This window comes from Mustela nigripes, chromosome 13 (genome assembly GCF_022355385.1).
Source record: "Mustela nigripes isolate SB6536 chromosome 13, MUSNIG.SB6536, whole genome shotgun sequence".
In the NCBI taxonomy this organism is placed as follows: domain Eukaryota; kingdom Metazoa; phylum Chordata; class Mammalia; order Carnivora; family Mustelidae; genus Mustela; species Mustela nigripes.
In genome coordinates, this window is record NC_081569.1 from 127814192 (window position 1) to 127836994 (window position 22803).

Consider the following 22803-nt stretch of genomic DNA (forward strand, 5'->3'; position numbering starts at 1 on the left):
TGTTCCCTCTGCCTCCTTCTCCTAACCCTTCCTGGTCTCAGTTTAATCACCACTTAGCCCTCAGAAAGACCCCCCCCCTCCAGCCTTCTAAACGCAGAGCACCCTCTACTTTTCCCTTGTGGCATTTATCATGGGTGTTTTTACATTTTTATTCTTCTGGTCACTTGTGTAACATCCTGCCATTCCCCTACAATTCGATCAAAGACTGCGGTGGCAGCTTGTCCAGCTACATAACCCCTGGCACGCACATGACCGAAGTCCAACAAACATGGGCTGAGCCAATAAATAAACAGACAAATGACTCGTGATGTCCAATAGGACAAGATGTAAAGGGTCCAAAATCACACCTGCGGGACAGCCAAGCCGTTCAAGTTGAGCCCCTGCCCTCACCTGGCCCAGGGCCCCATGTTCCCAGACCCATCCCTGGGCCCAGGCAGCACAGGCCCCCTCCAGTCTCTCCAGGGTCAGGCACAGCCCCCAACCTGCGCCCGAGGTGATGCCCACCAGAGACCACGTCCTCAGCTCAGGCCATTCCTCCTGTCCAAGATGCCCTCTCTAGGCCCTTCAGCTTGTTCTCCTTTTGACAGCACTCAAGTCCTGCTCAGGTTTTGCCTTCTCCAGAAGACTCCAAATCCCCCCTCTCTATGACCCTACTGTGGATTCCGAGAGCACCTGAGAGCTGTAGCTGAAACCACAGATGACTCTCTCATCTCGTCCTGACCTCTTGTTGAGCTGTCTCTAGCTCTTTCTGTCCCTAAACCAAAGCTGCCCAGGAGTCAGAGTTGTGGGGCAAGTCAGTGACTCAACTAAAGTGGCCAAGTTCTGCATTCTGAGTGAGGGAACTAGGGTTCGCGTCCCACCTCTGCCATTACCAGCCCCGTGACCTTAGGGAAGTTGCTTCCGTTTCTCTGGGTCTAAATTCCTCACTTGGTAAAGGGAGGTGTTAGAGTCCTTGGTCCCTGGGAGCCTTCCTAATTCTATGATTCTGTAACTCTTAACTTTCCATTCTGTACTCCTATGACAGTGCCCCAGCCCACACCAGCCTCCCTACACACACACACACACACACACACACACACACACACACACCCAAGTCTGGCTCCCCACCCAGCGTTGGCTTACCCTTCCCGGTGACACAGGCGCACAAACAAGGAGACACCACCAAAGTGGCACAGGCCGGGCCACAGAGCAGGGCCTCCCCCAGCAGAAACCACCACGGGAACCCAGCCTGGGACACGGGCCGGCTCCTCCAGCCCCATGAATAAAGAAGCAGGCACAGCTGGCCTATTCATAATCAGCATAAAAAATTGATTAGCCCTTTCCAGATTAAACATTATTGTTCCAACGATGAACATAAATCAGCCCGACGTGGCTGGCTTGCTTCTCTCTGCTGCCAAGGAGCTGCAGCAGGTAGACCACACGTGGGGACCTGGACCCGGCGGAGAGAGAGGACTCCTCCCTGCAGAAAGGCCCAGCTCTCAGAAGGTAGTCGGGAGGGCAGACTGCCCCTCATCCCCATCACTAGCCCCCTACCTGCGAGCACAGAGGGGCGGCATCTTTTCCAGAGGTGAGAAGGAGGAGAAGAGCCAACCGACCTCGCCACGTGCTTCTTCGAGCACTTCCTCAGCCGTGTGACTGGCCCTTGAGGCAACAAAGATCCAGAGCCGGGCCGGGGCCAAAGGCAAGATGGTGGGCTGATGCATTGTTAGGGGAAAGAGTGCGGCCCTTGGGTGCACACTGGGTCTCTCAGGCCCTTCCTGTCCCACACGTCCTACAGCAGCCTGTGGGACTCGAGCGTGCTATGTCTCTACAGTCAGGTAACACTCAGGTTCGGTTCCAGCTGAGCTGCTGTCCTACTGTGTGATCCTGAGTAAGTTATTTAGCGTTACAGCTGAGTAAGCTGTGACTGGGGAAAACCAGGAAAGGACACCTAACTCACCTCAATTTGTGAGGACTAAAACGAGGATGTGATGCTTGCTTCGGCAGCACATATACTAAAACAAGGATGTGTATTTGAAAACATCTAACGCATCCCAGGGAAGGACAAAACAATAGGCAGTTCCTTGACCTGCAGGGGTTCCCCATCTGTCTGTCCCACCTCCCACTTGGGAATGCCGGGAGAAGCCATAAACTGCTAGGACAGGAAACCTGGGGAAAGGCCCAGGGCTCCTTCCAGAGAGCAAGAGAACATGAGGCTTAGGACCTTGTAATCTGCAGTCAGCCCTGGTTTTGCTCCCGACTCAACCTCCTATCTCTGTGCAACCTCAGACACGTGTCACAACCTCTCTGGCCTTGACTTGGATGCTAGTACTGCGCCACACGGCAGCTCTGGGGATTATAGGGGGCACCATTGCGCCACACCTGCCGCACCCATCCATCCCTTCAGATCTTTCCCCTGCTGCCTCCTGCAACATCAGCATTTTCGTCTGCTCCCAGGGGGGCTCTTTCTCCATCTGGAGAAATTCGCAGCCCTCAGGAGCTACCATCTCTGTGAAGGTAGGAAGCTGGTGTATAAACACCCAACCTTCTCCCTTGGCCCTTGGAATGATTTTTTTTTTTTTAAGATTTTTTTTTTTAAAGGTTTTATTTATTTGACAGACAGAGATCACAAGTGGGCAGAGAGAGGAGGAAGCAGGCTCCCCAAGGTGCAGAGGGCCCAATGCAGGGCTCAATCCCAGGATCCTGAGACCATGACCTGAGCCAAAGGCAGAGGCTTTCTGGGTTGGATGATTTTAAAGTGAGTGTTGGACACTAGTTCCCTGTGTCCCTATGGCGGGAGCGGGTTTAAGGCCCTTCTCTTCCTGAACCACGCTCCCACTTCCCTCCTGGCTGCCCCTGAGCTTCCCACAAAACCACTCCCACCAGAATCCTGTCCTTGGAGTCGTCTCCTGGGAGTGCCCGGCCGGGATGAGCACCTCCCACGTGGTTAGCATCCCGCTAAGGTCGGCGATCATGTTCCCTCTTAGACACTGTGGGATCCGGGACTCCAAACCATTGCTTCTGCCCCAACCGTCACCAGTAAAGAAAGAACATCCTCTGGCTCACCTGGACATGGGAAGAAGCCATCGGAGCCCCAGCAATCACACCCACCCTGCCCACGCTGCCCACCCCAACCCTGAGCAGTCTGCAAGAAGAGACCCACCCCTCCCCTTACGGGAGGGAAGGCATGCCATGAGTTCATGCAAGGAGAAGATAAGGACCCCACCCGTGGTTGACTTGGCAGTCCCAAGGGCAGAGGGCCAGCTGTCAGGGCCACTCCTTCTAGAGCAGTGGCTGTGGCTCTCCATCTCTGACTTGTCGCCTCCTGACCCCACTGCCCAGTCAGGTACACTCACTCTGAGTGCCACTCTGAGTGCCAACCCAGGCAGCGGTGAGAAAAGCTGGCCACGCCCCAGCTCCAGGAAACAGCACAAATAGGCTCAAAAGAAAGAGTTCACCTTGACCAGATGTGGAAGAAGGAAAGAGCCTCCTGGCACGGCTCCTGCCTTGCACCCCTCCAGCTGTCCTGCACTGTTGGCGGACTCTGCCCAAAAATCAGCCGCAGAGGCCCACGCACACATACACACGCACACACACACACACACGTGTGCATGCACACACATATACAGACACTATCAGCTGATCAGACTGAACACAGTTCTAAGATCTGGGGCCCATGGTGACGCCCTAAAGCCTGCACATCAAGATCCAGTGCTACAACCCTACCCCCACTGTCTCGCCCTCCAGAAACCAGGCTATCCTCGGGGGCGGCAGCTGCACAGTGGGAGGGGTGAGGGCTCAGGCAACAGTGCTCAAAGCGGGGGCTCTGCCTCTTCTAGCTAGGAGACGGAGGCTGCTGCTTAACCTACCAGAGCCCCAGCTTCCTCATTTGGAAAACTGGAAGGGTAAAATCTACCAACCTGTCGAGTTATTGTAACCATTAGAAACAATATCTATAAAACAGACAGCCACTGTGTGTACTACCTGGCAAGTACCAAACAGAAAGTCTCCTGCCATTATCATCTGAGGACATGAACATCTTTTAGGCTACGTTCTGCCCTACTGCTTCCCACCCCACCCCACCTGTCACCTTGGGGTTTAAATGAGAAGGATGGTATCTTCTGACAGACCCCACCTTCTCCGGCCTCCATGAGTGGCCAGGGATGTGTGTATTTCCCAGGGCGACTATAACAAATCACCACGAACAGGTGCTTAAAACAACAGAAATGTATTGACTCCCTGTTCTTGGGGCTAGCCATCTGAAATCAAGGTGCTGGTGGGCCTGCATCCCCTCTGCAGGCCCCAGGGAGGAGCCTTCCCGGCTCTTCCTAACTCCCAGCGGCTGCCAGCGATCTTGGCATCTCCTCGGTTTGCAGTGGCATCCCATCTCTACTGCCGCCGCCGCATGGCTCCCTCGCAAGGCCACCAGTGGCCGGATGTAGGGTCCACCCCAATGCACTATCAATTTAAGTTACCGAATTACAGCTGCAAATACCTCATTTCATATTCTCAGGTTCTAGGAAGACAGGAATGAGGTGGAGGAGTGTGGGGGGACACCATTCCACCCAGCACAACCCTTGACTTAGGCTCAGTTGGGCAGAGTCCTGATCCAGAATTTCGTAAAAGGAAAGTGGAGTGTTTGGGACAGGAAGGAGGGTAAGACCCTGCTTGGGGCAAGCCCGGGAAAAGGTGAGGCTGAGCGCTGCCGGGGGCAGCAGCCCACAGAGGAAACCAGCTGTGAATAGAGCCGGCCTGCAGGAAGAACATGAGAGACAGAGAGGAATCCTAGAAGAGCACCCCAAAAGGCCCACTCAGCCCCATGCCTGCCCAAAGCATAGTCACAGGACACAATATGTCAGTCCTCTTGCCTCAGCTGGTTCCCAGCAAAAGCGCTCATGCCCTCACCGAAGCCAGCTTGAACTGTGGCCCCCAAATATTCACAGGTTGGGGTCCTAACTTCCAGGACCTGACTTTCGGAATGTGACCTTACTTGGAAACAGTGTCACTGCAGACGCAATTAGTTAAGATGAGGTCACCCTGGCATGGGGGGTGGGGGGCGCTAAGCCAATATGACAGTGTCCTTAAGAAAGGGGGCAACTTGGACACAGAAACAGACACACACACAGGAAGCACACTGGATGAGCATGAAGGCGGAGATCAGAATGGCACTTCTGTAGGCCGAAGAAGGATGAAGACGGCCAGCAAACCACCCACAGCTAGAGGGGAGGCTGGGAGCAGAGCCCCCTCCCTGCCGAGGGTACACCCGCCCCTCCCCAACCCCCGGGCACCCGGGTCTCGGGCTCCTGCCCACCAGAACTGAGACAACAGATTTCTGTGGTTTGAGCCGCCGGTCCGTGTCACAGCAGCCCTCACGATCTAACACAGCCCAACCACAGGGCCCCACCACCCAGCCCCGCGCCTCTGCTCCTGGGTCCCATGGAGACGCTGCACCGCCAGCCTCCAATGGCCTCGGGCTTTCGCTCCTTCCATCTTGCTCATCTTCCGAGGGCCACCTCCTCTAAGAACCCTCTTCTGAACTTCCCCCTGAACCTTTCCTGTACCAGCCCCACAGCTGAGTGCTTAATTGTTCTCTGTAATTACTTCCTCTGTGAATTGTTCTGTCTGCCCGGCTTGGGGAGGGAGGGCCACGGCTTTGACACATTCTATATCCCCCACAGCGTTGGCACGGAGGTAAGTACCTATCGGCTGCTCAACAAATCTGTACTTTCGGAGGGAGCGACGCAGTCGGTGGTGGCCCCCGACCTTCCAGAGTCTGCAAACGGGGCTGCTGTCAGCTGAGGCACTTTCTCCAGCGAGCAGGCCCAACACAGCTCAGAGGAGGGCTGGGTTTGGGCAAGACCCTACAGGTTAGAGCCTAAAGGGCCGGGGTGGGAGGGTGGGTGTGGGAAGGGGACATACCACAGCCTGGTCTGTGGATTGAAGGTGAACGGTGAGCACATGGGTATAATCATCCCAACCACTGGCAAGTCGGAGGGCTTGCTAAAGGATACAAAGAACATCCAGAATCCTCTCAGCATGAGGGATGAACTTAAGAAAATAGGGCTTCCTCAAAGCCCCCAGGAGGCCACAAAGTCCCATGGAGGGCGAAAGCCAGTGGAGCCCCTCTGGGTTTCTCCAACAGCAAGACCAGCGTGTCTCTGAGTGTTGGCCTCACTCCAGGCAGCAAGCTCCCAGCCCTGAACAGGAGGATGAACAACACTGCATCGGAGTCAGGAGACCTGGGTTTGAGTCCTGGTTCCACCAACACCCCAGCCAGTGACTTCCCGCTCTGAGCCTCAGTTTCCTTGCCAATGAAACACAGGCCTTGGACAGGGCGATTTCTAAACCATCACAACTCAGGAGTACGTGATTCTCTTGGGGAACTTTTGTCTAAGGCACCTGCCACTGAATGACGAAGGCCAAACCAGAAAAGCCAGTGTTTGTCAACCGACAGGAAGACCCAGGCACCAGTGGGGTGCTGGATGTAATTGAGGGTCCCAGTGTGCCTGCTTCATTTTGTCCTCACAAGAGCTCTGCATGTGACGACCAGAGCTAACAGCTGCCAGGATTCACTGTGCGCCCCAGATGGGCCCTAGCACTCAATCCTCATCACGGCCCTATTAGTGTGGAGGTTCTGCCATCATCCCTGTTTACAGATGAGAGGACTAAGTCTCAGAAACAACTAATGATGCAGTGAAAATCTGGTAACATTTGGGATTCATGCAAGGCTCTCTAACTCCAAAGTCTATTATTAACCATATGCCAAACTACCTTGGAAATGACCCTCCTGTTCTCTCCAGAAGACAGACCCTGCCCTTGCCCTCAGCTCATAGTTGAGACAGCCCTAGACACACCCTCACACAGCCCTCCACAGGCTCCAACAGGAACACCCCAGGGGATTCTGGAAGCAAGACCCAGGCAGGCGCAGAGCGGGCCACCTCGAGAACTCCAGGACCCATAACACCATGATGTCCTGCATCCGAGTGTCTCCGTGCGGCTAACAACACATTAGTAGCACCTCTGGTGTGCCAGGCACTGGGCAGAACCCCAAGGAGAGTGGGAGACCACCCACCCCGAGAACACACACCCACACTGAAATGACCAGACAGACACAAGAGGGAAACCAAGTACTCTGATTCACAATCCAACCTGGCTGAAGAGGTCGGTGAAGGCTTCAAGGGGACAGGGGCACACAAAGTCATTCTGCAATCAATGCAACCACATTTTCTAACACCTACTATGTGCAGAGCCCACACTAAGTCCCATGGGAGTTTCGAGATGGAAAAACAATCAATCTGAATGCAACAAACAATGGTGTTAGAGCTGTGATAGGACAGAAAGTGCCCAGAGGAAACACAAAAGAGCCACTAATACTGACTAGGGGCGGGGGGGGGGGGCACATGAGGAGGGCAAGGGTATGATTTCACTGGAAAACATGCCTCAGTTTCCCATCTGTAAAATAAGTAATATTAGGACTGATCTCAGAGGGTCCTAGTGAGAAGTAAGATGATCTCCAGGAAACTTCTGAGACAGTGTCTGACACCCAGCGAGCATTCAGGCCGTGTGTCCACGAGTGTGGTGGTGGTGTTAGAGCCGGAGTTCAAAGGATGAGAAGGGGTCTGCTGAGTTAAGGAGGGGAAGTAAGAGCACAGGCCTTGGGGTGCATGCAGTGAACCCCCCGTGGGGCCAGAGTGTCTCTGTGTGAAGACTGGAGCAGGAAAGAGAGAGGGGAACAGCTCTGACCTGCTCTCTGGGGGGCTCTGTTCCACAGGCACAGGAGGGACGTGGCCCAGGCTAGGTAAGGGCAACGTGGAAGCTGTGGGGCCACAGAATGAAGGGGCCCTGGAGATGGAGCACAGCCCCCAAGGAGGAGGTTTCTCGGGGCTGGGGCAGGGCAGCTGCTCAGGAGGAGGCAGGGACACCAGGCAGCCAGGGAAGAAGAGCCAGCGCCATGGCGGCCACCTCAGTCTCTCCCCCAGTGACTAATAGCACACTATCCGTCCCGGATGACATTAATGCTTCCCGCCATCCATCTCCCACTCGTTAAATTACCATTTTATGGCCAAAATCTCTCTCCCATAATTGATAAAAATCTCCTTTTGATGTTCAGTATGATTGGGGGGGAAAATGTTTTTTTATTCTTCATTATGTTTTTAATATAAATGTATTTTTTATGGAGAGCTGCTGGGAAGCCCAGAGGAGGGGAATCACTCTCCCTTGCCCCCCAGTGCTCCCCACAGACAGCTTGGCGGCCACCAGCTCCTTCTGCTCCCCTCCCAGAATGCGCACACCGCAGCCGTCTCGGGGAACCAGAAGCCAGAACAAAGGTTGTGCTGAAGACCGAGGGAAGCAAATCTAAAAAGAGCCGAAGCCTTCCAGGCTGTCCCGAGCTCCAGAGCGCAGAGCAGCTGGGGTGGTGAAGGCTGAGCTGGCCTCAGCCAAGCCGCTACCCGTGTGCAAGGACAGGGGCAAGAGCTCCAGGGGACAGGGACGCCCAGGGGCTGGCACAGCATTGGGCAGAGAGCTACGCTCAGTCAGTGGGAGGAAGTAAGGGCAGGGAGAAGCTGGAACAACAGGGAGAAGCTGGAACAACTGGCAGCAAGGAATACAAGACAGAGGCATGTGTCACCGAGGAGGGGAAGTTTTCCGCAGGCACAGGTCCCCCAGGTAAAACTGGCTCCTCCAGCCCCTCTGCCCCAACCATGTCCCTTGCCCCAGTCCAACCCAGGGCATGTCTGTCCCCACATACGTCCACACCCAGCTCCTCCAAGGCAAGGGAGGCCAAGTCCAGCTGACAGCCTGCAAGGAAGAGGGCTGGGTCCTGAACACAGGACAGCCACCAACTCGTGACCCTGGGCACCCGTGGCTGTCCTCAACCCCTTGTCTGGGGAGTCAGCTCCAGGTACCAATAGCACAAAGCAGATGCTGCTGATGGCCTCAGGACAAGGCTATGGTTGACATGGCCAGGCTGAGCTGCCAGTACCACCCCCACCAAGGTGGGGGGCACAGGTAGGATTTAAGATGCCCAGGGGTCAGGCTCCCAAGGCCCTGGAGGGGAGAGTCTTGACCAACAGATGAAATGCTGGGTACTGAGCAGGGAAGAGAACGGAGAATTCTACTAGCAAAGCCGTATCAGGACAGAGAGCCGTACGAGCTCTCAGAGAACCTGGTTGAAGATCCAACCCTGCCATTTGCAGGACTCTCCGAATCTGGGTTCCTCAGGCATAGAAAGCATCCAGCATAACTCCAGGAGGGCAGCTAACATTGGCAGGCCATTTGCTCTCTGCCTACAGGCTCCACGTGCGCCACGTCTGTGAATTCATTTAACCCCCACAGTCAGGCTGTGGGGCATGTGCTGTCAGTGTCCCCATTTTACAGGTGAGGAAAATGAGAGATGGAGAAGATAAGTAACCCACCCAAGGTCACACAGCCAATACATCGGCAAGCACTTTAGCTCCTACTCTCAACAGGAAACTCGGCTGTAGGGACCAAAGGTACAGATGGGCAGTCCTGACTGAGGGCCATGGGGGACCTGCATGGATACTGTTATGTGTCGACTTTGCGGAGCCATGCTGCCCGGACACTTGGTCAGACTTTATTCTAATGTCTCTGTAAGGATCTTTTTGAATAAGATTTACATTTAAGTCAGTAGACTTTGGGGGGGTCCTGGGTGGCTCAGTTGGTAAGCGTCCAATTCTTGGTTTTGGCTCAGGTCATGATCTCATGGGTCTTAAGAGTAAGCCCTGCATGGGGCTCTGCGCTCAGCAGGGAAACTGCCTGAAGATTCTTTCTCTCTGCCCCTCCCCCCACTCACATGCACGCGTACTCTCTCCCTCCAAAATGAATATATAAGTCCTTTTTAAAAAATCAGTAGACTTTGAGTAAAGCAGACTGTCCTCTGTAACATGGGTGGGTCTCATCCAATCAGTTGAAGGCTTGAATAGATCAAGACTGACCTCCTGGAGCAACAGGGAATTCTGCCAGCAGACAGCCTTTAGACTCAAACTGCAATTTCCACTCTTCCTGGACCTCCAGCCAGATGCCTCCCCACACACATCAAAGAAGCAAGACTTATCAACCTCCACAACTGCATAAGTCAATTCTTTAAACCAATCAATTTTTCTACTTATTACATACACACACACGCACACATACACACCCTATTGGCTCTGTTTCTCTGGAGAACCCTGACTAATAGAAGAAGGAAACCCAGCCCTGGCAGAGGTGCCACCTGCAGGAAGGGGTGCCCAGAGGGGGTGCCTTTCCCTGCTTGTCACACAGCTCTCCACGTACCAGCAGAGGTCTTGCGTGAAATGACAAGGATCAGCCCAGAGTTTGCCAACCCCTATCCATGGCCAGCCCCAAGGCCTCCATGGAAGCCCCTGCTCCAGTCTCTGTCCAGGGTCTGCACTGCCCCCACCGGATGCCCCACCACCACCAGGAAGCCCTCACACGGGCCAGGCATTCTCCTGCCTCACCTGCCTGCGTTCTACTTCTGCTCTTGCCGGTCTCTTGCCAAGAGTGCCTTCTCTCTGCCACCCCTGCCAAGCTTAATAAATGACAGAGGTTCCTGGGAGAAGCGCTTCTTCATCACTTTCTTTTTGCTTATACCTTGAGCAAAGCAGGATAAGAATGTCACCTTCCACCTGTACCTATAGATTTGTAAGAAGCCACAAGGTATGCATTCTCCCACCTGATGCACAGTGGTTCCTTTCCATGTTCCATTGGACCCCCTGGCCAGATGGTCCATCAAGAACACAGATCTCCTGTGACACACAGCATGTGTCCCTGGGTACTATGGGAAGTTATAGAACAAGTTCAAGTCTAGATCCCCACCTTGTGGGAGCTCAGGGGTAAGAGAATGCTAAATCAAATTTCAAAGGGGCGCCTGGGGGGCCTAACAGGTTGAGCATCTGACTCTTGGTTTCAGCTCAGATCGTGATCTCAGGGTCTTGAGATCGAGCCCCATACTGGGCTCCATGTTCAGTGTGGAGTCTGCTCAAGAGTTTCTCTCCTTCTGCCCCCCCCCCCCCACTATACATGCACACACACCCTCTCTCTAAAATAAATAAATAAATCCTTTTTTAAAAAAGAGTCAGAAATTAATAAAATACTGCAGTTTAAAAATAACACCGGGGCACCTGGCTGGCTCAGTCATTAGGCGTCTGCCTTCAGCTCGAGTCATGATCCCGGCCAGCATCCTGGGATCGAGCCCCACATCTGGCTCCCTGCTCCGCGGGAAGCCTGCTTCTCCCTCTCCTGCTTCCCCTGCTTGTGTTCCCTCTCTCACTGTCTCTGTCAAATAAATAAGTAAAGTCTTTAAATAAATAAATAAATAAATAAATGGAAACACCAACATGTTTCAGAGTACACACGCCAAACCCCAACCCCCAAGACCAGTACAAGCAGTGCCCCTTAACAAAGGTGTTTCTGTGCATCACTCTGGCAGCTGATCTCATTTCCTTCCGTTTTTCAAACAACTTTAGAGCTGGAAAGAACCTTAATCTGATTCAAGTATATTCCAAAACAAAAACAAAACTGGATCATTTATTGAAATATATTGTAATGAGACCAGATGTGTGTGTGTGTGTGTGTGTGTTAGTTAAGGAGAGGGTAGGAGAAGGGATGTGAGCATGTCCACAACCATGGATAACTGTAGCAGTGCCGCTGACAATTCTATCATGTCTTCCTAAGTCCCACTATAACTCCTTTCCCCAAGCTCTCCACCTACCTCAAACCTCCCACCTTCCCTTTTCCCCACCTGGAAAAGATGACCTCATCTCCCACCTTGCTAAGAAAATCTGGCTCCACTCCATCCTCCTTTGGTTGGGTCGCTCTCCAAGTTCTCCTCTCCCTTAGGCTCACATTATGAAAAAAGACATCTGAGGCCCTTCACAGTGTGACCTCAGCACAAACTTTGCAACCTCAGCTCCACTGTTCACCAAACTGAACCCCATATGCTAGTCAACAAGACCATTCACCATGCAATCTCTGTGCTTTATGTTCTCCAGTGCCTGTACACTTGCTTAGCCCATCTCATCCTCCAGAAGTCCCCTCCTCCAACCTCTACTTCCAATCCCCGCCATCCTTGAGAGCCTGAGTCAGATGCCATCTGCTTCAGACAGTCTCAATCCACCCAAATGTAACCTAACTCTCTCCCTGTCTGTCTGTCTGTGTCTCTCTCTCCTATAAACCAGGGGGCATTTACATGGCCAGCTACTACAGAGACTTGTACCTCCCAATGACCCCAGACTACAAAGGCTAGAATGAGGTCTTACCCATCCTCGGCTGCAAGCAGAGCTTCCAGCACTGCACCTTCCTCACTAAATACCAGCTACTTGGACAACAAAGAGAGAGAAGGAATGGAAAATGAAGGAACGGCTATCAAAACACAGAACTACAGGCTGATCATACCTGTAGGGGGCCTCTGAGGACTCTTGGCCCAGAAGAGGAATGTGTAAGGATGGGTTGGTGGTCAGAACCCTGCCATGTCCTCCAGCAGGGAGCCAAGAACTCCTGGGGACCAAGGCGGTCTATAGCCTCATGGATTAGGCCTGTGTGTTCCCCATTCAGGGCACAAAGGTGTCAGCCTGAGCTCCTTCCAAGGCATGAGCCATGACCAGGAGAAGAAAGAACTCAAGTCTCAGCCACCTGTCAGGGCTCCCCTCTGCTGGATGGAAAGGACCAAGTCTTCAGCCTTCTCCCCAGACGCTCAAGCTCCGGCGCCATCTGCTGGCTACGGGAAGCACTGCACCCACACCTCCAGTCCCAAGGGCAGTTAGGGGACCAAGGTGGAGACAATTCCCAACCCTGGGAATTTTAGAGTCACCAGAAATGACCCCACCTCCTCGAATTCGGGCTTCTAACTGCCTCCCAGAACCTGTCCTTCAGGACTTCAACCTAGCATTTAAAATAAAAGGAACAAAAAAAAAAAAAAGCAAGTTTCCTTCTGGTAATACTAGCTGAGAAACTTCCAAGACACAGAAAACAGTCAAAGTCCACCAAAGTCAACCACAGAAAGACGATTATCACATGATCTCTCTGATATGAGGAATTTGAGAGGCAGGGCAGGGGGTTGTGGGGGGTAAGGAAGGAAAAAATGAAACAAGATGGGATTGGGAGGGAGACAAACCACAAGAGACTCTTAATCTCACAAAACAAACTGAGGGTTGCTGGGGGGAGGTAGGTAGGGAGAGGGGGGTGGGGTTATGGACATTGGGGAGGGTGTGTGCTATGGTGAGTGCTGTGAAGTGTGTAAGCCTGATGATTCACAGACCTGTACCCCTGGGGCTAATAATACATTATACGTTAATAAAAGTAATTTTAAAAAGAAAAATGAAAGAAAACAGATTTCCAAATTATTTCTGCCAGAGAGAAAGCTCTGTTACATAGGAGACAAAGCACTGGCCTCGTAATCAGAAGATCCAAGGCCTTGTCCTGTCACTCACACCCTTCTCCCTTAGCTCAGTGGCCCCCACCCCACCCCCAACCCCACACAGCGCTATGCCAGGACAGTGCCCCTTTACTTACGCCCCCTCCCATGGACTGGCTGCTGTGCAAAGATGTGCACAGATTCAGAGTCACATGTAGATCATGGAGTTCAGAAGAGATGCAAACTCACTGTCATCTCCTGCACCCTGCTGGGGACACCCCGGGGGCCAGCCTCATCTGCCTGGGACAGGGACTGGTATGAGGACACTAATGACCCTGTAAGACCTCTGATGGTGGGAAGGTTCCTCAAGAGGCACAGATGCAATCAACCCGTGCAGCCCCAACACACCAGCCTCGAGCTCTCTCTGGCCACCCTCCCTGCTCTTTCGGCCTGAGATTTAGGGGCAGCTATGCAGACTTTGATCTCTAGGGGCCTTTGGAGCCCACCTAAGAACTTGAACCCAGCCAGCAGGTGGTGATACATGAAAGTCCCAATTTCCTGTAACCACATTCCTGAAACCAGGGATGAAACAGAGCTTTCCACAGAGGGTCCCAGGGCAGGCGTGGAGCCCACCACCAGTGGGATCCACTCAGACCTCTTCAAGGCAGGGCGAGCTGCTCCGTCAGTGTCACGGGAGAGGCGGGAGGAGGAGGGAAGTGCAAAGTGAGTGACTTTCCCCGCCCTCACACCCCCACATCCACCTACCCTGCTTCCCACACAGCCCCTTTCCCCTCCCTCCACCCACAGACTGAGAAAGTGTGTCACCAGGGAACAAATGCCATCTTCCCCAAGGGAGGAGGAGGAGGCAGGGGGAGAGGAAAGATTTCAATTGTGCGCCTGTGGGGGCCCCGGTAAGAAACCAGAGGCTGCCGAGCTTCCCAGCTGGGAAGAACGCCCCCTCAGAACCGTGACCTTGACATTAGCCTCCTTTCTCCGAGGGCTTGACACACCTGAGGGGCAGGAGCCACAGGCCACCAAGCTCAGGACCACACGGCCAGGGGAACTTAGAGAAGAGGACCTGAAGATCCAGATGAAATCTTTTGACCCCAAACATCCTTTGGCCAGCTGGGTGTGCCCACCACGGGGCTGACACCCCAAACTTCTCATCTCTCTTCACCCTGATTTACAGGGGTGCCACTGACCTGCTCTCGCCTCCTCCTCTGGCTCTCCACAGACAAGCCGGCCTCCAAGGGTTAATCTACTGCCTTTCTTCCCTTGCAGCCGCCCCCACTGAGCTGCCACACGCCAGCAATGATGCACTTCACACTGTTATTACAGTGATTTATTTAGTTTTAATTTGGGGGTGAATCTCGTGCTAGAGGAAGCGGGAGGCCAACGGTCTTGGCAAGAAGCAAAGCCACGCACAGGCCTGTGCCATGCTAATCCTGTCCCCTCCGCCGGTGTCCCTCCATCCTAACCCTGCTCCTCCTGGCCTGTGGCCTTGCTCCTGCCCTAAACTGGGAGGTTATCTCCTCTGCCTAAGCCTTTATCCCTCATCTGCAAAATCAAGTAAATAACAGTACCTACCTCCTACGTCTGCTGCGAGGACGAGGTGAGCTACTGCAGGGAACGCGGTACAGCTGTTCTCACGCAGTAAATACTAAATAACAGACAGATGCTATTGGGATTGAGCCCTATGAATCACATTACTTGGTAGAATAAAAGCAATCGCCTATCAACTATTTCAGAAGGTTCGAGTCATCTTTTTCACGGAGGGCCACAGAGGCGCCTTGTTAACCCCTTTGATTTCACTCCTGAGAGTTGCCAAGAAGTACATTTCCACTCTGGGGCGGAGCCCCAGCCCCCAGCAGCGACAGCACAGCAGCCCAGACCCCGGCCCTCCTGGGCCCGCAGCTACCTCCTTGCCCAGGTCCTCGCGGATGACCTGGCGGACCTCATGCATGCTGCTCTGTGGGGCCTGGCTGTGGAGCACCTTCAGGGTGCTGGTGTACTCCTCTGGCAGCAGGTAGTCCAAGGCTCCCAGGTGCTGGCCCACCTTGATGAAAGTGCCCCGGTTGGCACAGCAGAGCTCGCAGAGACGCCTGGCAGAACGGAGGTGCACCTGCAGGGAGAGAGGCCAGGGCCGGAAAGGTGTGAGTGCCCACTGTCCACTGGACATCGGTCCCTCCTCCGGCCCCCTCTGGAAAGCCCTGAGATTCACTCCCCAGAGCGAGTGAGCAAGTGCACACGCACACACGCACGCACACACACACACACACAGCCCGTTTCACTCGCCTCCTGCCTCAATGCTCTCCTTCAACCTCAGCACCCAGGGCAGTCAATCCCAGCTTCAGCCTAAGGCTGGCCGCCCGCTCCCATGTTTCTGGTCATCTTCCCATTGAAACTCACCTGGCCCAGGAACCAGAGCATTCATTCAAGGCTTTTCACCAAATCTACTAATGATTCAGTTGAGGGCGCACGGAGTAAGTGTACATGCCACCCAAGCCTCAGACACATGAACAACACTACCTGCTTGGAGGTCTACAGTCTCTAAAACATGGTGGTTTGTATCATTTCTTTGAATCCCTACAGGAGCTCAGGGAGCCAGGTACTGGTATCTTTAAAAATAAAAAACCCAGGTGTTGTGCTTATGAAGAAATGCTAATAGAGGTCAAAGGAAGGTCTAGGAAATGCTCCAAACCTAGGGCTCTTTTAACTCAACAAACTTTTGCATGGATCTCCTCTTAAATGGAGTCTTACTCCATTTAAGTTACTCCATTAAAGTCTTACTGGGACTTTACAACTCTCAGGAGTCTTACTGGGAAATGTCAGGGGCATGGAGCACACAGCTAGGCCGGTCGCCTAGGACAGAGCAGGCTGCCTGATGCCCTCTGTCCTTCCAGAGGTAGGGGGTGGCCCCCTCGGGTCCTAGGCTGTGTATCCCCCGTTCTCACTCCAGTTCATTGCAGGGTCTTGGAACTGGGAGGGCCCATCCTTCCTGGCGCTACAGCTTCTGCTGCAGGATGGGGCCATGGGCTCAGACAGAAAGGAGCCCAGTGCCCTGTGGGAAGCTCTTCACCCCCAAAAATGGTAGAGCTGGTCTTCAGCTCGCAGACACAAGCTGCTGTATTGTCCTCTTGATCTGAAGTCCCTTCTTTTTATCCCAATTTATTAAAATTGGATTTCAGGGACCAATCCTGTGTATCCATCAACCAAGAGGGGAAATACCTAGATGGACTTGCACTCTCTTGAGTGTCACAGAAGATGCCAACATAAGCACGTACTGGAGACAATAAACCACCTGAAGAGTTAAGTAACTTCTGGCAACAACAATGGAAGAAAACAGCTAAAGATCCCCTACAATGAGTTGCTAGGTGAGCCACACAGAAAACTGTTACTTCAGAAATTAAAATACCACCACAGCCCTCAAAAGCCTTGTCCCAGCAGCCAGGGAGCCCATTGGCCCCATCCTGCCACAGCCAACTGGATGCTCCCGCCTCCAGCCCTGGGAGCTGTCCTGAGGTTCCCCCCGCCCCCACAGCATCCACTATAGGCTCTGCTGGACACCACCACCTCGCGCCCCAGTGCACTCTCAGGGGGCCTTATATGCACATGGCTCCTTCTCCCAGGGCAGAGTCCTCCAGCCTGGATGTGGGTACCTGGTCCAAACTGGGCCACGGAGAGCCTTTTTTCCCCGAGAGGACGACACAGGGAGAAGGAAATTAATCCTAAGAAATGAAGGGAGAGAGCATGTTCTTAGATGGGTCGAAGAATTATGGGAAAGGGGTAGATTCTCTTTAAAACTTTGCGGCTGGGGACTCAGGGGACCAGTGGCAGATGGCGGGAAATCAGTGCTACGGCCGGCCAAGGCCACGCTCAAGCCCTAGCTTTAAGGAAGCGAGAAAGAGGGCAAACGTGATCAAACACAGAACTGGGCATTTCCTCACAGAGCAAAGGCCCAGGCTGGTATGAACAAATGACTTTTTGGAGCTCAAATAATCATTGCCCAAATTCCAGCCCAGAAGAGGAGAGGCCATAGTCACTGGCAGAGTAAGAGGCAACAGACAGGCATCTACAACCCGTAAGTCCTGAGACACAGAGCGACGGCTGCCACGTCCAGCCCGACAGTCCCGGCCAGGCTGCGCTGGCACCAGCGGCCCTCTCCCCCAGGGAGGCACGCTCAGCCCCCACATCAGAATGCGCTGGAGTCAAGGCCACGCGGAATCAGAGGAGTGGAAGGTGTGGTGAGGATACGCCCCACTTTCCCCTCCCTGCCCAGGAAAGTCCTCCGCCACCATGTATTCACTGGGACTTCCAGCAGGCCAGGTTCCGTGCCCCCAGCACAGGGGAAGCCGTGACCCAGCCACCAGCACACGGAGAATGACTCCCAATACCAGGATCACACCGAGACCCACCGGAACTCAGGAGCAGGGAACAACGGGGCTGGAATCAGAGGCCGGGCTCAGCTCGGAAGAGGGCAAGTGGGTGTGTGCTGCTGGGCGCATGGCCTCCAAGCTCCAAATTCACCCCTCCCCGCCCTGCGCTGTGACCTCGGGGCTGCAGCCTGTCCTTTCTCCTTTATCAGATGGCTTCTTACTTGGCTTTGTCCACACTGAGGCCACAGCAGGGCAAGGAGGCTCTCTTCCCAGTGCCAGTGCGGCCTTTTAGCTCAGCAGCCAGCAGGCCAGTGGTTTCGGGATGCTCCCTGCAGTGGCCTTCCCAGACCGGCCCACCCTCACTAAATTCCCCACTACCAGGTGGGCTCCTGCAATGGACCGACTCTGGCCCAGGCTCTCCAGCACATGCTCTGACCAGGCCAGCAGCCTGCTCCCATGGACCGTGCCTTCCACTGTGCATCTCCTCACCACAGGGCAGACCTCCAACTCAGCCTTGCCGGAGGGAGACCTCGGCTGAGTTCTGCCCTTGCTCACTACCCCCAAGCCCCAGATAGGGTGGGTGCTTTATGAGCTTGCTACTTCTCCATCCATAGAATCTTCTTTTACTCCTTTGAGGAGTTAACGACCTTCTTTCTACTTTCACCAGTTAATAATCTTTTCTATTAGGTTTTCCCCACTTGAACCCTCTTGCACCGTCGGTGGGAACATGAACTGGTGCAGCCACTGCTGAAAACAGTATGGCAGTTCCTCAGCAAGTTATAAACAGAGCTGCCCTGCGATCCAGCAATCACACCAGTAGGTATTTACCCAAAGCATGCAAAAATACTAATTCAGACAGATACATGCATCCCGGTGTTTAATAGCAGCAGCATCTACGCTAGCCAAATTATGGAAAGAGCCCAAGTGCCAGTGACTGATGAATGAATAAAGAAGATGTGATACATATATGAATATATATATATATATATATTTGTGTGTGTATGTATATATATATATGAATATTACTCAGCCACAAAAGAGAACAAAATCTTGCCATTTGCAACAACATGGATGGAGCTAGAGAGTATAATGCTAAGCAAAATAAATAAGTCAGTCAGAGAAAGACAAATACCATATGATCTCACTCATATGTGGACTTTAAGACACAAAAGAAATGAGCAAAGGGGAAAAAGAGAGAGAGAGAGGCAAACCAAGAAACACTCTTAACTACAGAGAACTGACAGGGTGCTGGTGGAGGGAGAGAGCAACAGGGGACCGGGATTAAGGAGCACATCTGCCGTGATGAGCACTGGAAGACTGATGGGAGTGCTAAGTCCCTGTATTGTACACCTAACTCCAATATTACACTCTATGTGAACAAACTGGAATTGAAATAAAAACTTTAATAAATAAATAGTCAATCAAGAAATAAAAGACTGGGGGTGCCTGGGTGGCTCCATGGGTTAAAGCCTCTGCCTTCGGCTCAGGTCATGATCCCAGGGTTCTGGGATCGAGCCCCGCATCAGACTCTCTGCTCCTCGGGGAGCCTGCTTCCTCCTCTCTCTCTCTGCCTGCCTCTCTGCCTACTTGTGATCTCTGTCTGTCAAATAAATAAATAAAATCTTTAAAAAAAAGAAAGAAAAGACTGGGTTCCATTCTACACATTTTAATACAGTGTGCATTCCGCAGTTTACTTACACGATGATCAGTGTAAAATAAGATCTCGGAAATTAAACAAATAAAATGGTTTCCCCCATCAGATTACTGGCGTGACTGGTCCCTGATGGATACACAGGATTGGTCCCTGAAATCCAATTTTAATAAATTGGGATAAAAAGAAGGGACTTCAGATCAAGAGGACAATACAGCAGCTTGTGTCTACGAGCTGAAGACCAGCTCTACCATTTTCCTTAGACTCAATTCACATCTGTTTGTTTCTGCTGCTGGCAGCCCTCAGGAAGCACTAGACTAGAGGATGTTAGTGGAAAGATTTAAAAAAAAAAAAGAAGAAGAAGAAGAAGAAGAGAAAACAAGCATCAGCCCCCTGGCCCTCACCAGCAGCTGGAGCCAGCCCTACGCGGGGTCTCTTGGCACAAAGTGATGGTCACCTTCAAGACAATGTGTGGACAATATGGGGAGCCCTCTCTGCTCACAGAAGCCCAGGAAAGCTGGTCGAGGCCCAACTCACCAGCCTCTTGGTACATCAGCCATAGGGGCACGGATCGTGTGTGTCCCCTGCACCCTCTGTGTACCTCAGGGCAAGCTGTGCATACGCCATTAATGTAGATTGATGACGACTCTGGGTTACACACTCACAAAACCACCACCCATGAAGCTGAGTCAGCATCTATGGCAAATGGCACCCACATTTCAACTAAAGAAGCCCCAAAGTCACCTTCAACCAGCTTCTTTATAAATTGTGTGTGTGTGTCTCTCTCTCTCTCTCAAACACACACACACACACACACACACAGAAGTGAGGGATGCTGCCATTCACCAAAAACCAGTAAATGTTTGTTTTAAGACCAAATGACACAAATGCTGATCTCCAGGGTCCCTTTTCAGCTCCTGCTTCAAGGGCTTCACTGTTCTTCGGAAGCAGAAGACAGGTCCCACCATTCACCTCCTTAATCTGATCCCCTAAGGGGCTGTACCTGTTGATGGCAGGGACTATCCACAAGGATTTTACAGTTCTCTCCCCGCCAAGGGGCCTTTCCTTCGACAAGGAGTCTGCTTGATGAAAAGGCAAAGCTTCTGGAACCTTGGGACCTCAGCATTCCCCTGAATCTAATCCTGTATGCTACATAACTTCAGGCATTGCACTTACAACACAGGCCCCAGGAAGGACACGCAGGCAGGTGAAAGTTAGTGGTACCAGTTCTGTCCAGCAGAGCCTTCTGCATCTGCCCTGCCCAATAACATAGCAGCCACCAGCTACCAGTGGCCCCTGGACACTTGAAATGTGGTTGGTGTGACAGAGGAACTGAGTTCTTCATTTTACTTAATTTTAAATAATTTAAATTTAAATCATCACATGTGGCTAGTGGCTACCATACTGGACAGCTCAGTCTTATAAATCAGTAACTATAATAAATAATCATTTACATAGTACCCTGTTTTTGTTTTGTTTTGTTTTAATTTATTTGACAGAGAGATCAGAAGCAGGCAGGGAGGCAGGCAGAGAGAGAGAAGAGGAAGCAGCTCCCCACCGAGGAGAGAGCCCAATGCAGGACCCAATCCCAGGACCCCAAGATCATGACCCAAGCTGAAGGCAGAGGCTTAACCCACTGAGCCACCCAGGCGCCCTGTAGTGCCCTGTTTCAAGTACTATGCCTGAGCTACAATAAAAGCTAAAATATAAGTGGTTGTTACTGTTTTTAATCCTGCCTAATATCTCTGTAAAATAGATCTTAATATGTGTCTTTAAGGATGACAAAATAATCTCAAAAAGGTTCGGTGACATTCCAAAGGTCCCAGCATCAGCAACGGTGAGATGTTGGTGTGTTTAACCATGTGCCAGGGGCCAGGCATGAGCTGAATTTCTCTATGTATGCACACTGTGGGGACGCAAGCATTGTGGGGATGGTCTCCATGGGCAAGGAGCTTATTATAATCCAGACAGGGGGGTGGACGCGCGCCCATGAGCTGGAATCACCAATGGCAGGCGATAAAGGCAGCCGGGTATGACATGGGCTGGACAGAGCACCTGCCTGGTGCCAGGGTGGCCACGGAAACTGGATCAAGTGTATACAATTTGGAAGGCCAATGAATGCCATAGTCAGTCTTGAATACAACAAGAGTCATAAAACATAATGATTAATAGCATTGGCTTTGGAATCAAAAAGTCCTGGGTTCAAATTCTACTTTGCTACTTACTTGTCATAAAACCTTGCACAAGTTCATTCACTTTAGGGCTTCATTTTCCTCATCAGTAAAAGGAAGAGAACAGTGGAAACTGTCACTGGAATGATCCCATGAATCAAGCATAAACAAGAGCTCAGCACGGGATTCAACCCACAGTCAGTGCTCAATATATCAGTCAAAAAAGATGGCAGGTGGGGGGAGCCAATGTTCCTAGAAAAACGAAATTTAATAAAAAAAAAAAAAAAAGAACATTCCAGGCCCATCCACTCTCTATACTTTGTTCAGACTCACAAGTCTGGACCATAATCTAATAGAAACAATAGCTAATTTCATACTCTGTCATCTAAATGGCATACCATCCTTGCATAAGGAATGCAAATAGTAATAGAGCGTTATCCTACTAAATACACTGACCTTACGATCTCTGCCCCAAAGGCCCGCCTACTTCTTCTACTACCCTAACACTGACCACCCATCTGCTCACTGACCCAAGTGCCGCCTTTACCAAGCACCTGGTGTGACTGGCTGGCTAGGTGTGTGGCTGCAGCAGCCCCCACTACAGAGGCCTGACGTTCCCCCTTCTATCCCTGCCAAAACAGGGTAGGAACAGCTGGTGTGGTCTCCCGGCCCATCCTCCAACTTCATTTTCACTCCCAGCTCAATAACTTGCCTTATGATTAACTCATTACCAATAACCTTGCTGTAATGAGTTTTAATCTGCCTCATATTAATTAAAAGCATTGTTATTAGCCAGCTTGGTTTGGGGCTTGAGAAGGGGGCAGTGAATAGCTAATAAGATCAACTCGGTGCTGATTAATTATTGGTTGGGAGGGATACAGCAAAGGCCCAAAGAGGGCAATTCCTGACTCATGTCTAAATACCCAGAAGCAGAAGTTTTGGCCTCCAAACTCAGCAGAAAGGTACCAAAGTCAGGCTGAATCAATAAGGCTCCCCATCAGAACTGGACCATAATCTCCAATGGGGTTTAGGGGGGTTTGTGACACAAAGAGGAAAGAGACAGACACACATTACCAACCACACATGATACAGGAAAAAAGAGAGAGAGAATGAAAGAGAAAGTAAGAGATAGACCTCAAAACAAAGATTTTTGATTAATTCTTCTAGTCAAAAAGTCAAGACCCAAAGGAAATGTAATGAAATATAAACAGTGGCATTTCTAGGCTGTGAGACCACAAGAGTATTTTTTCCTTC

General features: G+C 52.0%; 1 protein-coding gene across 5 annotated transcripts in view; it reads right to left on the reverse strand.

The window, feature by feature from the left end:
* Window positions 1–22803, reverse strand: part of ADCK1 (aarF domain containing kinase 1) — a 122018-nt gene that overhangs the window by 54077 nt on the left and 45138 nt on the right. For 4 of the 5 annotated variants that reach the window (XM_059373631.1, XM_059373633.1, XM_059373630.1 and 1 more), the window contains one exon: window positions 15270–15473. The exons of the other annotated variant lie outside the window; for it this stretch is intronic. In XM_059373631.1, coding sequence (XP_059229614.1) covers window positions 15270–15473 — 204 coding nt within the window. The remainder of the gene's footprint in view (window positions 1–15269; window positions 15474–22803) is intronic. 5 annotated transcript variants of the gene reach the window in all.